This window comes from Rhinopithecus roxellana, chromosome 9 (genome assembly GCF_007565055.1).
Source record: "Rhinopithecus roxellana isolate Shanxi Qingling chromosome 9, ASM756505v1, whole genome shotgun sequence".
Classification (NCBI taxonomy): domain Eukaryota; kingdom Metazoa; phylum Chordata; class Mammalia; order Primates; family Cercopithecidae; genus Rhinopithecus; species Rhinopithecus roxellana.
Window position 1 is genome coordinate 93,167,724 of NC_044557.1, and position 14,462 is coordinate 93,182,185.

General features: G+C 47.8%; 2 protein-coding genes across 2 annotated transcripts in view; one reads left to right on the top strand and one right to left on the bottom strand.

Annotated features, from left to right (window-relative positions):
- The window catches only part of TG (thyroglobulin), a 272,527-nt gene that overhangs the window by 25,254 nt on the left and 232,811 nt on the right, over positions 1–14,462 (bottom strand).
- SLA (Src like adaptor) overlaps positions 9,582–14,462 on the top strand; it is an 86,699-nt gene continuing 81,818 nt past the window's right edge. The window contains exon 1 of the mRNA XM_010380288.2: positions 9,582–9,905. Coding sequence (XP_010378590.1) covers positions 9,895–9,905 — 11 coding nt within the window. The 5' untranslated portion in view covers positions 9,582–9,894. The remainder of the gene's footprint in view (positions 9,906–14,462) is intronic.

The following is a 14,462-nucleotide window of genomic DNA, read 5'->3' on the forward strand; positions in this document are numbered from 1 at the left end:
TGGCCAGGGAAGGCACGCAGCTCTCTCAGGGATGTGTGTCCAGACGGGAGCAACTTTTTCTATTTTCCTTTCCCTGTCTTTCTCTTTCCTTCCTTCATGCTTCCCCTTTTCTCTCCCTTCCCTCACCTCCTCTTCCCCTCCCCTTCTTTCCCCTTCTCTCCCCTTCTCTTCCCTTCTCTCTCTATTTCTCTCTGAAATTCCCCTCTCTCTCTGTTCCTTCCTTGTTCTAGTGTTGCTGCTGTCTGCATTGTGGGAGTCTGGAGCCATTCACTGCCTTCCCCCAGGACCCAGTTTCCTCCTTTCTGAAGACAATGGGCAGAGGAAAGTCGGGGATGCAGCCCCAGGTGTGAGGCCCAGCCTCCTGGGCCCCAGCACAGTCTTGTGCTATGTGTTTACATATTTCGAGGACCTTATGTAAACGGTGAAACGTGCTTATCAGCACACTCTGGTGTGTTTAAATTGCTTCTCCAAACATTTACAAGCACACAGGACCTGGGATTAGAATTCCATCAGTGAGCAATCCCTCCTGGGTAAGCACAGCCCCTCCTGGGTGGGCACATCACCTCCTGGGTGGGCATAGCCCCTCCTGAGTGGGCACATTCCTTTTTGGGTGAGTATATCCTCTCCTGGGTGAGCACAGCCCCTCCTGGGTGAGCACAGCCCCTCCTGGGTGGGAACAGCCCCTCCTGGTGGGATGGCTTACACTCAGATTGGCTGAACGAGAGGCCAGGCTGAACCACCCTGTGGACTAACTGATCCTTCAGGATGACCCCCGAAATAGCATTCATGAATAATGTTCACATTTCAAACTATTACCATCTACAATGCATCTGAGAGTTTCCATTCTATTCTATCCCAGCCTAGTCTAGTCTATTCAAAAATTACTCACCTACAACCCATTATGTGGACTCTACAACCTGCTAATAGTTTAGGGAAAAAACTGCATTATATTCTCTGTCCTTTTCTGCCTGGAGTATCTCATTAGATAAATGATATTAGTAACCCACTGGTACCCCTCCTACTATTTCTAAATTTTGTGCTAAACATTTCACACGTATGTTTCAAGGAAGCATCAAAATAACAAGGTGAATTGGGCATGATGTTATCCCATTTTACGAACCATAATTCTGAGGCTGAGAGAATCTACCTAGCTTGTTTAGGGTCACACAGACAGGACGCATGAGGCGAGATTTAACCCCAGGTCTTACTGCTGGTAAGAGACAGGCTCATTACCCCAGCTATAACTTAAGCGGGACCCCACATCAGAGCTGTGGACACTGGGACCTCAGCCCATGGAAGGATGGGTAGTTTGCCCATGAAGTGCCTGGCCCAGAGCAGTGAAAAGAGCATTGAGTTTGGAATCAAAACTTAGGGTTCAAGTGCTAACTGCCAAATTTGGGGAGATCTTGGAAAATATATTTTTTCCTCTCTCTGAGCCAGACATCTTCCAAATGTGAATGCATTGTGTGCATTCATATGGGCCCTGATTTTGTCTCCTGTGAAGATGAAGTGAACAAAGCAATCACCTGCTAAGGGTCCTACTTCTAGTCGTGGCTGGTTGTGCATGGGTGCGGGCTAAGAAGAGCCAGGAAGTCTCAGTGCAAAGAGCAAGGGCCTGGAGCTGGCAACCCAAATTTGGGTTCCAGCTCTTACATTTCCCAGCTGTGTGACTTTGGGCACGTCACTTAGCCTCTCTAATCCTCAGGATCCTCACAGGGAAAATGGAGTTAAGTAAAATTACTTGACAGCATTGTTTTGAGAATTAGAGATAACGTTTAGAAGCACCTAGCTCAAAGTCTGGCATATGCCCCTAATCAAAGAGACCTACTTGTATCCATCATGGGATTCATTGGTTTCAGTTAGAAAACTGAAGGATGAACACAGGGCCCCAAACTGCTTTATTAAATGAAGAAAACATTTTAAAAATGCTATGTGTATCTATCTTCAAGGAAGAAGGCTCTCTTGCTTTTATTTCTATCCTAATTCCTTCATACAAATAATATGAATATTTGAAAAACTGTGCAAGAAAATACACTAGCTCATTCCAGTGGCTGTCTCAACGCTACGGCTTGTTTTCTCAGCTCTGAGCTGTGAGCAAGGAGATTGGGTGATGAGTGAAGGTAGGTGGGGCTGGCGGAAGGTGCCAAATTCAAAGGGCAAGTACTGCTCACAGATGCTGTGTAAAGAAGGAATCCATGACACCCCCATCACAGATACTGGGTAAGTCTAATGCCCAGGGCTGGACCGGAAGTGGAGAGAACTCAGTTCTGGGAGCCCAGGAGGGTACAAGGACAAGGGTGCAGTGGCACTAAAGTGAGTTGTCCCCAGGCTACTTTGCTACATGGGAGGCAAAATCTGCCTTCAAATCTAAACATTAGGGAGCTATGCTGAGGTCTGGGCACCAGGACCCCCAAGTCCCAGCACCTGCTATGTGACAATCACTGTACAAACTTGAGGGAGTGGCTTCCTCTCTCTGGGCACCATTTTCTCACACATAACACGAGGGGGTCATAGTGAGAGCCCTAGCCGAGATACCAATGCTTCCTGGGCTGCGGAGGAGTAAAACAAGTTCATAAACTGTCTCCTCCCTGTGTAATGTCATTCGCTGGAACTTAGAGGATATCGCCAAGGGGTGAGGATGATGCTGCCTGAGTCACATTGGCAAATGGAGTAGCCAAGATCAGTACAAGGGCCACGCACCAAGCACCCATCGTGTGTCAGATACTGTGCTGGGCCCCTGGTGCACCCTCTCCTCATTCACCCCCATAACCATCCTGAGAGGGTGGACAAGGAAACTGGCTCAGACAGGTTAAGTGCTGTCTTACACAGCTGAGTAAGCCACACAGGTGGGGAACAAACCCAGGAGTGCCTTGCCCTTGCCATCCTGACGAGCCGCCACTGGGCCTTCAATTTCTGTGACTCCTGAGAACTAGGCTGCTGAAATATTCCCAAAGTGCCCAGGCCATGTGAGGAGTGCTGTTTCCTCCACACCAAATGTTCTCTCTTACTTTGAAGCCTTTGTGCCTGCTGTTCCTCCTGCCTAAACACCTTTCCCTAGTTTGCCTGGATAACAGCTATTGAACTAGAAGCATGCTTTTTAATCCCATGAGCATTAAAGTAGACTGAAATCTTAAGAAAATACAGATTCTGACTCAGCAGGTCCAGAGTGGAGCCCAGGGAAGTGCATTTTAACAAGCTCCCAGGTGATGTTGATGCCATTGGCCTGGGAACTTCACAGCCAGCAATAAGATTACAATAGAACATCCAGGTTTTGCTCAGGGCTTACCTCCTCCAGGAAACAAGACAGATAATGGTTGAAAGCCCAGGCTCCAGAGATAATGGTGGAAAGCGCAGAACTGCCTTGTAGTTCTGGGACCCCGAGTAAATTGCTGTCTCTCTCTGTAGCTCAGTTTCCTTCTTTATACAAGGTGGATAATGAAAAATGTCTATTGCATGAATTATTAACAGATTCCAATGAAACATGCATTAAAAGGCTTAAGTACAGTAGTTGGCACACGGTCAATAAATGTGAGTGATAATTATTAACCTGTCCAGGCTAAACCAGGGGCCCCTGTGGCCCTCAGGACCCAGGTGCTGTGATGTTAGTTTATTTGCCTATTGTTCTAGAGTACTACATGGCAAAGGGGGCAGGGAATGTGTCCATAGCCCCAGTGCTTAGTATGGTGACAGGCATGTCATAAGTGAATATGCATTGAATGAATGACCTCTGTAGAGATAATACAGGTTAGAGGCTGAAGGTAGGATGCTAAAGTCACATCTCTTGGGTTTCAAATCCCAGAGTTGGAAAGGTCTGGTCTTGGAGGCTAACTGTGCGACTTCGTAGCTGTATGAACTTGGGAAAGTCATATAATCGCTCTATGTCTATTTCTTCATCTGTAAAATGGGCACAACAAATTACCCTCATCATAAAACTGTCATGAAGTTAGATGAGATGAAACCTATAAAGGGCTTAGCACTGTGTCTATTGTCATTGTTGTTAGATATTTGTAGACTCAGCCTTGAGCCCAATTCAGACAGGTCAGGGAAAGCCCATGTCTTAGAGAGGCCTGAGTTGAGCTTTGTCCCCACTGAGCTTGAGTCCAAACACTTGGAACCGCTTTTCCAAACTCCTGCTAGAAAAAGGAGTGGCCCCCGGGCCGGGCGCGGTGGCTCACATTTGTAATCCCAGCACTTTGGGAGGCCAAGGCAGGCAGATCATGAGGTCAAGAGATCAAGACCATCCTGGCTAACACGGTGAAACCCCATCTCTACTATAAAAATACACACATACACACACACAAAAGAAAAAAAGCCAGATGTGGTGGCACACGCCTGTAGTCCCAGCTACTCAGGAGGCTGAGGCAGGAGAATGGCCTGAACCCGGGAGGCAGAGCTTGCACTCCAGCCTGGGCAACAGAGCAAGACTCCCTCTCAAAAAAGAAAGAGAGAGAGAGAGAGAAAGAAAGAAGAAAGAGAGAGAAAGAAAGAGAGAGAAAGAAAGAAAAGAAAAGAAAAAGGAGTGTCCCCAGTCAAGGATGGGGTCTCCTTCATGGGTTCTGCGGAAACTCCTCCTAAGATGATCTTTTAGGAGTGCTAGAACACCAAGCCCTGGGCATTGCAAAAAGAAGTCCCTCTTGCATAAAATGGTCTAGAACAGCTTCACAGCCAGGTAGCTGGAGGGATGGGGCCCAGTTTATGCTCCCATGAGACTGAGATTAGAGTTTCACATTTTATGGGGATCTGAGACACTAATTGGGTGCAGCCTTGCTTATTGGTCAATATTTTGGAGACAATCCAAAAGTTGTCTCCCAAATAGTGGGAGATAAATTCCCAAGCCCCACTGGGTTGCAAGGGAATGTGAAGGGGCACATTTTCAGCAAGACCTGGGACACACATTCCTTCATGCTTGGCAAGGCCCTGAGCACAGATGCCATTGCCAGTTTAATTAGAGAGTCAGCAGGCGGGAGCGGGGGCCACTGTGACTGCATGTGCTGACTTCCACGAGCTGTAATTACAGGCGGGGTCTGCCTTAGACAGTAGATTTGTTACAGGCAGGAATTACACAAAGGGCTGTCATGAACTGGCCAGTCCTTGCTGTGTGCTTTTGAAGGACTGCCATTAACACATTCTAATGAAAAGTAAGAGCCCCTTGGAAATGCTGAGGGACTGAGCAGGGCCTCAGCATCAACCTGAATGTCTCGGGGCCCAAATTTGGCATCTGAGAGACTTAGGTTCAAATGTAGCTCTGTTCTGTGCCTCAGATGATTCACCTCCAATGAACAAACGTATTCAGTGGATATACCTGTCTGTGCCTTCATTTTGGGTCAATAAAATGGGGTTGGTGTTAGAATGAAATGCATTAATGATTATAAAGAAGCTGACACATGGGAGACAATAAACATGACTTATGTCTCCCCTCTAGTTAGTAAATGATTAAAAAGAAAATCAGCAAGACAGGTGAGAAATGCCCTTATGTTCACGCCGAGTGGTGTCTGAGAGACATGATGAGAACACATGGCTGCAGGCCCTTGCTGTTCATCTTACTGTCCCTTGGACAACTGTCCTCGATGTGCCTGAGTGTGCCAGGAGCAGCTCCCGGCGTTTGGGACACATCAGTGAACAATTGGGCTGTTCTCTGCCTGCAGGGGGCTTCTACTTCTGTGAGACAGAACATCTGTGTTATATGGACTGTCCTGGGGCCATAAGGAGCAAGATGAGCACATAGAGCAGGAAGCCAGAAAGGGGACGGGGCAGGGGGTGCTGGCTGGTGAGTGTCCCAGTTGTGCCCTGGGGAGCTGGGTTAGGCAGTGTGGAGGATGGTTGAGTCCAGACTGGAGAGGGTGGGGTTCAGACATGCGGACAGCTGGGTGAGGGGGAGCAGTGAGGTCCGCGGGGTCAATGGAGTGATGAGGGCAGAGGAGCAGGGGAGAAGCCAGAAAGAAGAGAGGGCTGGGTGGCTGGGAGAGCCTCACCCTACCTTTTGCTTTTTTGCTTCAGGCGGGGCCCTGGAGAAGGGCTCCCCCATTCTGGTTTGCAAATGTGACCTGCCAGAGAGCACGGAGCACAGAGCAGGCCAGGCCAGGTGTCCTTGCCTTGGCCCCAGGCACTGCAGGGCCTCAGTAAGGAGCCGACTGGCCCCTCAGCACTGCTTCCCCCTGGCCCTGTCTCCTGCTGCAAACCCCAAGCACTCTGCAGGCCACACTGCCCTCTCCTCAGGGAATGGCCCATACTTCTCTTGGACTGAGGGCCCTCCTTCTCTCTGAGGCTCAGCCTTTGCTGCCCACAGCCCTGGAGCCCCTCGCTGGGCAAACCTTCCCCTGGCTCTTTCGGACCTTTAGTGTGCAGCTCGTCATGTGTCCCACCCCCACCTAGAGCTAATGTGCCTGCCTGGAGGTCCCCAACAGGAGGGTCTCCTCCATCCGCTTCATCCAGGTGCTCTCAGCCAGATGTGCACTCCAAAACTATGTCTACATGGTGGGCTCCAACTGTCCTATAGCCTCTTTACCATATGGCTGTCTGGCTGCCCCAACCTCCATCAAGGTCACTGCTGGCCTTGCAGAGGTCCACCAGCAGATGCCCCATTCCCCCACCTCTCCATCTCCTCCTCCTAGTTGGCTCTGCCTCAGGCTAATTTCTGGAACCCCCTTCTGCTGTATCTGCCTACTCTTGAAAGCCAAGGCTCCCAGCTGCCATTTCTGTCCCCTTTTCCTCCCCTTCTGTCCACGAATGCTTGTGGGGTGGGGCCGTTTCCTCTCCTAGCTTCAAGAATGACCTATTAAGCTAATGATTCCCAAATCTCTCTCCAGCTTGAACCTCACACCTTTATATCCAAATGCCTCACATCACCTGGAAATCTCTCAGGCCCCTCAAACTCAACCTAGGCACAATTTAACTTTGTCATCCATATGTGTTCTTACTCACCTCTAGAACCGTCTTCTCCTCCTATTTCCCTATCCTTAGTGACTAAGACCAGCCTTCAATTACCTGAATAAAACGCAGGTATTTCCTGATTGCTCCTACAATCATACCCCTCTTCCCCTACAGTTTGCTGTAACCTGTTCCTACAATCTTCCTCCTGAGTGCCACCTGTCCCCACCTCCAGTCCACCCCTGCTGCTGTCCTAGTTCACAACACATCTCCTCTACCACACTGGGGTAGAAGCAGAGATGCTGCTCTTGGCAGGGGTTTAGGGGAGGAAAGCTTTTTACACAGACAGCCTGTAGTCAATTTTTGCTCATTGATTATGCTCCAACTTTTGAAAAATGGTTGTAACATCACAGATTTGGGAAGAAGGAGACACAGAGCAGAATCCCGACCGGAAAAGTAGGAAGCCTACCAGAGTTCACCTGCTTCTTGCAAGACTATGTGAATGGATGAGTGAATGAATAAATAAATGCTCCAGACTTCTCTAGAGCTCTGAGTCAGATGGAGACACACACTCCTTTGTTCATCTGAGGGATGTGAATTGAAGACTAACCTAGTGCTGGACAGAAGCTAAGGATTCCAAATGGACATGACACAATTCCTGCCATGCAGCAGAGCTTGGTGAAGTCAGTGGGGACAGCTGCTGAATGAGCAAAGTGCTCTGCAAATCGTGGGTGACTGTTTGCATCCACTGGAGAGCATCATTCAGTGGAGAGAGGGTGGGTTTGGGAAGCAATGTGAGCATGTCCTCACTTCCGCTCTTCCCCCAGCCTATTCCAGTCAGCCTTTCCTTCCTGTCACTCCACTGAAATGGCCCTCATCAAGGTCTCCCATGACCTACAAGAGTCGAATCTCTGCCCTCATCTCTCTTGACTCTCTGTGACATTTGATCTTTGTTTCCTTTTGGAAATGCTTTCTTTTCTTGGCTTTTGTGATATCACATCTTCTTGGTTTTCTTCCAAATCTGTATCTATAGCCCTGACCTCTCTACTGAACTCCCAACTCATATAGTCAGCTGCCAACTCAAGATATATCCCAAATCTGATCATTTCTAACTGTGACCATGTCTGCAACCCTAATTTAAGTTACTAACTCAACCCCTGGATTTCCACAACAGAGCCCAATCTGATCTCTACTCCCTGTGTCACATCTCCATAGTCAATTTTCCATATAACTGCTAGAAATGTCCCTTTTTAAACAAGCGAATCAATATAATCACCTTCTATTATTAGCTTGAAACATTCCAGTAACTGCCCACTGCAAAGAGAATAACGTCACTTTTCTGATTGCCTGCAAGATCTCATAACTGGTCATCTTCATCCCTCTGACTTCCTCTCTTCCCAGTCCCTCCACTGGTCACTGGGTCTCCTAGCACTGACCTTCCTATGACGCCCAAACAGCCAGGACCACTCCTGCCCCAGGGCCTTTGCACTTGCTCTGTACCTCCATCCCCATCGCTGGCTCCCCATTGCTCAGGCCTCAGTCCAGAAGTTCCCTCCTCTGAAAAGCCTTCCCTGACTGGCCCTAAAGTATTTTCCCCATTCCATCACCTCCTCTACAATGGCCGCACTTCAGTGTTCTTCAGGGCACTTCTAAGATCTGAAATTCTTTATTTACTTACATTGTCTGTGTCCTTTCATAAGAACATGAACTCTCCGAGTCAGAGGCTTTATCTGTTTGGATTACAACTGTTCCCTCTAAAGCCTAGAGAGAGTCCAGCACACAGGAGCCTCTGAATAAATCCGTGTTGGAGAGATGTTGCATGGATTAATGCTTGAATGACTCCTGACTTCACTGCTCATTATGGTGTTAAGGGACAAGGGTTTACTTCTCCATCAAGGACAGTTGGCTCAGGGCCAAGGGCTCACTGCACTTTTAGGAACTCACAGAAGTATTTTCCTTCTAATTTATTTTAAAATCAGAAGAAAAAAACATAATAATAATGAAAGTATAATAATGAATCCAGCCTGGTTTACATTCATCTTTATACCAATGCAGTCATGAAATACAATATTTTAACATTTTAGCGGGGACAAGTCAATCCTTCTGATCCTCAGCTTTCTCTGAACCGTAATCCCAGCTCACAGGGTCCCTGGGGAGAATCAGACAAGGTGGCATGTAAGCGTCAGCTGTGAGGGGTAATGTGGGGTTATGGCTCCAGGGTGGAGGGTTTACAGTGTGCGAGGCCAGCCTAGAGCCATGAGACCTACAGGGCTCTCTGGGTGTTGGGAGATACCTCTTTCACTTCTTACAACACTGCAAGAGACAGACAGGCTGGATCTCACTGTGTCCATTCGAAGGCTAAAGAAACTGCAGCTCAGACCAGTTCAGCAACTCTCCTACATCATGTGGCTAAAGCTGAGAATTGTGACCCATTTTTCTGAATCCAGGTCCCCGCGATGCCTTGGGTTCAGACCCTAACACCCTCCCATTCCTGAGTGCTGGGGATTTAAGGCAGCAGTCCCTCCTTTCAGGAAATCACACACACACTGGAAACTCCTGCATGCTCCTCTTACTATAATCTGTCACCAAAGGCTGGATATTCCTGTGCTGGGGCTTGTGCCAGAGCCTTGGGCTGCCAGGTGCTGCTTTCCAATTCCCACATGGGCTGCCCTCCCCCCACTGCTCCCCACAAGGCCCCCACTCCACCTGCTCCCAGACGAGGCCGACTCCTGGCCAAGCTCAGGGGCACAGCGGAGGCGCTCTCTTTCTGATTTTTCTCGCCTTCCTTGGAGTTGCCTGTGCTTGGAAGGGAAGGCAGAACATTGCATCTTGGAACAAATCTGCTTTTGATCATGCAAATGAATGCCTGGTTAATGTAGGCAGACTGTCAATTTCACCAGTTAGAAAGAAAGAGAAAAGGGGGGGAAATTCCTCATGACAGCGACTGATGAAGAATTTCAATAGAAAGCTGCTACTTCAGAAAATAAGATCATTTGCCGCGAATGGAGAACATCTCAGGCAGCCCTGATGCTCCACTGGTAGGTTGCTAACTTTGCTGGGTGTCATTAGGACTCCCCGGGTGGGCCATAGGTGGCCTTGGGTGGTATGTGGGGGAGGGTCTTCAGAGGGACTTGATGGATCCCGTATCCACCCTCTGTCTTTGGTCTGAAGGAAATGGGTGGGTCTCTGCTGAGGTGGTGGGTGGCTCCAGGGGGCAGGACTTGGGGTAAGAGGCTCCACTCCCGTCCCACTGTGACTTCCCTGGGAAGCTGCACTGCATGTGTTTGTGAACTGGGATCCAGTTGATACTTATGCAGCTTTGGCATGAGTAGAGAGCATGCATTTGTGTTTACTACAATTTGGAAAATCGGTTTCAGGTCAGCTGAGGTAGTTCAGAGATTGGACTTTCTCTGTATTCCTGTTTTCTGTGTATAATTATCTGAAGAATGGGTAACAGCTTGGGACACAATCTTAATATTAAAATTAAAAAATTAAGTGAAAAATATGAACATTTATTGAAGCCAAACTATTTTCCAGATATTGATGTATATTTGAATTCTTGGACATCTTTATGAGGATATTTACTAACCATCTCCCAACTTTACAGTTAGGGAAACTAAGGCTCGGACTCTGGGTAACTTGGATGCTCATGATTGCAATCCCAAGGACACCCAGGACACTCTCCCTGCTTTGTTGACAGATGACTGAGGGAGCGGGGTCCTGGTCAGTTCCTGACCATTGTGTCACTCCAGCTGACAGTGCTGCTATGGGGCCCAACGGCACCTGATCCCCACCTCCTGAGGTCTTGGAATAGACGTCCATCTCTCCATATAGTATGTATCAATGGTGTTTCAGTTATTTGCCTTGTCTGTTATCTGACTGCAAGCCCTTCTGAGGGGAGGAATTCAATTTGTATTTTGTGCTGAAACACCTGGCCCAGCATGACTAAACAAACAGGTGCTGGTGTTACAAAAACATGCTGAACACCCTGTTTACGTGGATGTGGCAGTTTACTGCAATTGATATGTCCTGTTTCTCAGCCCCAGATGGGGCAGAAGGGACTGGGTGGGTATCAAAGGACAGAGGGTAGAGTAAAAGGCATGGCTGAGATTGAGGTCCTCCAGAACATGCCATCTTCAGATCTCCTTGGCTGACGGTGGTTGGACCCAAGTGCCATGGAGCCTTCTTGGGGGAAACAGAGAAATGCACAAGTCCAACTCTAAATTCAGGTTGGGAGTGGGCTGAGATAAGGGAGGGCAATGCAAGGGCACATTGGGTTGAAGTCCAGAAGGAGTTTCCTCATTGTTGGAAGGGTGGGACCGTAGCTTGTAGCTCAGTTTCCACTTGGTTGTCCACTGTGCCCTCTTGCAGTACTGTGTGGGGCAGAATCCTTAGGATCTCTCTGGGTGATGCTTGCATATGGTAGGGATAAGGTGGTGCTAGTGCATCCCTGATCTAGTGTTTAGCACAGATAGGGTCACGGGTAGATCCTGCCACCTGCCACCCCCGTCCCTCCCCAACCCTGCAATTGGGGTCAGAGACCTGCAGTGGAGACTTGGCTTTCCAAAGGACTAGTTAACTGACCTAGAGACATCTGGTAAACCCATTAAGCCTTTTTTTCCCAGGAAAAAAAAAATGGTGTAAAATACTGGTTCATGGTTCCCTACCTCACAGCCATACAGTTGAGATAAAGTAAAGTAAGAGCATGAGTTACTTCATTTAGGCTAAACCCCAAGGCTACTGAAATTTTAAAATTATAAATAAATCAATAAATGACTATAGAAAAAAAAGAATGTGGGTAGAATTGGAAAGCCCTTTGCACATAGTAGCCCTTATTCTAGCTGGGTTTGTGTACATTTCAGCACCCAGCATACCATTGATGGTAGACAGAAGGCTCTTGGAGGAAAATCTGGCTTTTCCCAGAGTGCTGTCATGGGAAGAGGGTACTTTGGAGGCAGATAGACCTGGGTTTTAATTCTGGTTTCTCTCTGAAAAATAGCAATAATAATCCCCACCTCATAGGGTAATAGTTTTGAGGGTGAATTATTTCATTGAATACTTCTGGGTTAGGGCCCAGCACATAGTCAGTTCTTCATAATTTCATTCATTCATCCTAGTGAATGTTTACTGTGTGCCTGTTGTGTGCGACGTGTCTAGCAGAACTAGACACATTTCTAGGCACCAGAGATACAGCAGTTTCAAACATTCTAGTTGGGGAAGACAAATACATAATATGGCAGGAAGTCTGAGTGCTGGGGTAGGGTGCAAGACGTAGGGATAGAGAAGGCTGGGGATACGGCTTCCCTCTGAATCCAAGTGGTCAAGCAAGGTCTTTCTGATAAGCAGACCCTGAAGGAAGTAAGGCAGTGAGTTATCTGGGAAGAATATTCAAGAAGAAAAAACAGCAAATATCAGGACCCTGATGTGGGATGTGCTCAGCCTATTTGAGAAACTCTAAAGGGACAAACCAGTGAGCCAGGAGGGAACAGCAGGAGTTAAGGTCAGAGAGCTAACAGGGGTCACATCAAATAGGCTCTGGCAGTTAACAGAAGACTAGATTTTTCCTCTGCATGAGAGAAGGCCACTGGAGAGAAGGTTTGGAGCAGAGAAATAAAGTGGTCTGACTTATAAAGGGATTGCTCTGGCTACTGTGCTTCTCATAGATTACAAGAGGCAAGGCAGGTGCAGAGAGACAGTTGGGGGCTACCACAAAAATCTCAAATAAAATGGCTGGATCAGGGTGATAGTAGAAGAGGTAGGGAAGAGGGGCTTGGATTTGGGATACATTTTGAAAATACAGCCAACTGGATTTGCTGATAGAATGCTGGTAGGATATGAAAGAGCAGTGTCAGGAATGACTTTTGGTTTTGAGCCTGAGTACAGAAGGATGAGTTGTTTAGTTGCCAAGTTGTTTACTGAGATGGTGAAGACTACAGAAGAACATGCTGGTTGGGGATGGGAGCAGAGGTGGAATCGGCAGTCCACTTTGGGTGTGTTATGGATGAGACACTATGAGATGTGTAAGTGAAGATGTCAAGTGGGCCATTGGCTAAACCAGTTCAGAGTTCAAAGGAAAAGTCCAGGAGGAATAAATCTGGGTGCAGACACAGGTTTAGGAGATGACCACATGCAGTGTCACTGAGCTGTGAGCTGGCTTCCAGTCCCACTATCAGAACTCTCCTCCTGCAGGCAGTCCTCCTCACCAATCAGCACCTAGATGAGTTCTTGGTAGGATGCAGGCTCACAAAGGTTGCTCAGTGGCTTCACTAACGCATGTCCCAAGGGAATGAATGAAGTGAAGCCAGAAAGGAACGGTCTAACCAATGAACAAATGTGCTGGGGGAACACTGCCCTGTGGTTGGTATCTGGGATGACCGCCATGGAGCAGGGCTAGGAGCTGCTCTGCTGTGCCCTCAGAGAGGTTTCTCTATTTGGGGGTGCCCTACTTCAGTGCTGGCTTCTCCAGTCAGGCCCCTGTTTGGCAGTGAGCCTCCTGCTGGTGGCCCCATCTTTATTTGCGAGTGAACAAAGTAAGCTTTCCTTAAAAACTTTAGAGGGAAACTCAATGAGAAGAATGCAAATGCATCTTTGAGTAGAGATCCCAGTCCTCTGGATTCAGGTCCCTGGCTGGACTGGTTAAGGAATTCAGGACAAAATTAGGAAACTTCCAGACACTCCTGGGACTGTGCTTGAACTAGGGAAGCCCAAGGCAGCCATGAGCCCCCAGTCATCTCTCTCACAATGAAAGGATATAATCAGAAAACATGAGCCTGAGCTACCCTCTGAACACCAGGGTCCCAGATCTGCCAATAAGAACTACCCCTCACCCTCCCTGATGGATGGCATTTCCACTGCGTTGGGAGAGGTCTGGGAACTAACCACAGGGCCTCCCTCCTCCCTAAGTCCATCAGCCCTTTCTCTGCTGATCCCAAGGTTCCTGGGAATATAAAAGTAGTTCTTCCTCTCTTTCAAAAGTCGAAGATGGCCATGAAAAGTTTTCAGCGCATGGACCAAAGAACCAGAGCTGTGAGAACACAGTGCCTTCTGCACAGAGATTGTGCATTCCTCGTAGGAGGGTATCCAATAAGGAGGTGAGTGGGAAAGAGTCCCTGGTCAATGGCCAGCTCCATCCCCGTCTGCTCATGCCTCAGAGTACTGTCTCCAGGGCAGGGAGTGTTTAGGGGCAGCAAGGGAATACTAAGATTAGAATTTCCATTTCTTTCTCTTGCTTTAACACTCTTTTGATTCAATAAAGCATTTATAATAATTCAGTGTATTAGTACAGGAGTACACATGTATATAATTTATAGTTAAACAACTAAACTTACTATTTCTTAACTGATGAGGGGCTTGATCAGAAGCAACTTGAAGATCCCTGTTTTAGAGACTACAAACTCTGAGGCAGTGGAGGAGAGTGGCACATTTTCAGTGATTCCTGAATGGTTGTCTTGTCCAATAATAACTCAGCCCTTCAGGGTAAGGGCTATACTGCATATGAGTGCTTGGCAGAAAAAATGTTGAAATGGTTCAGGTATAAAAGGTATTTCTCCCTGGCTGTGAGTTAGCTAGATAAAAGCTGAGGGTGACTAAGTTTT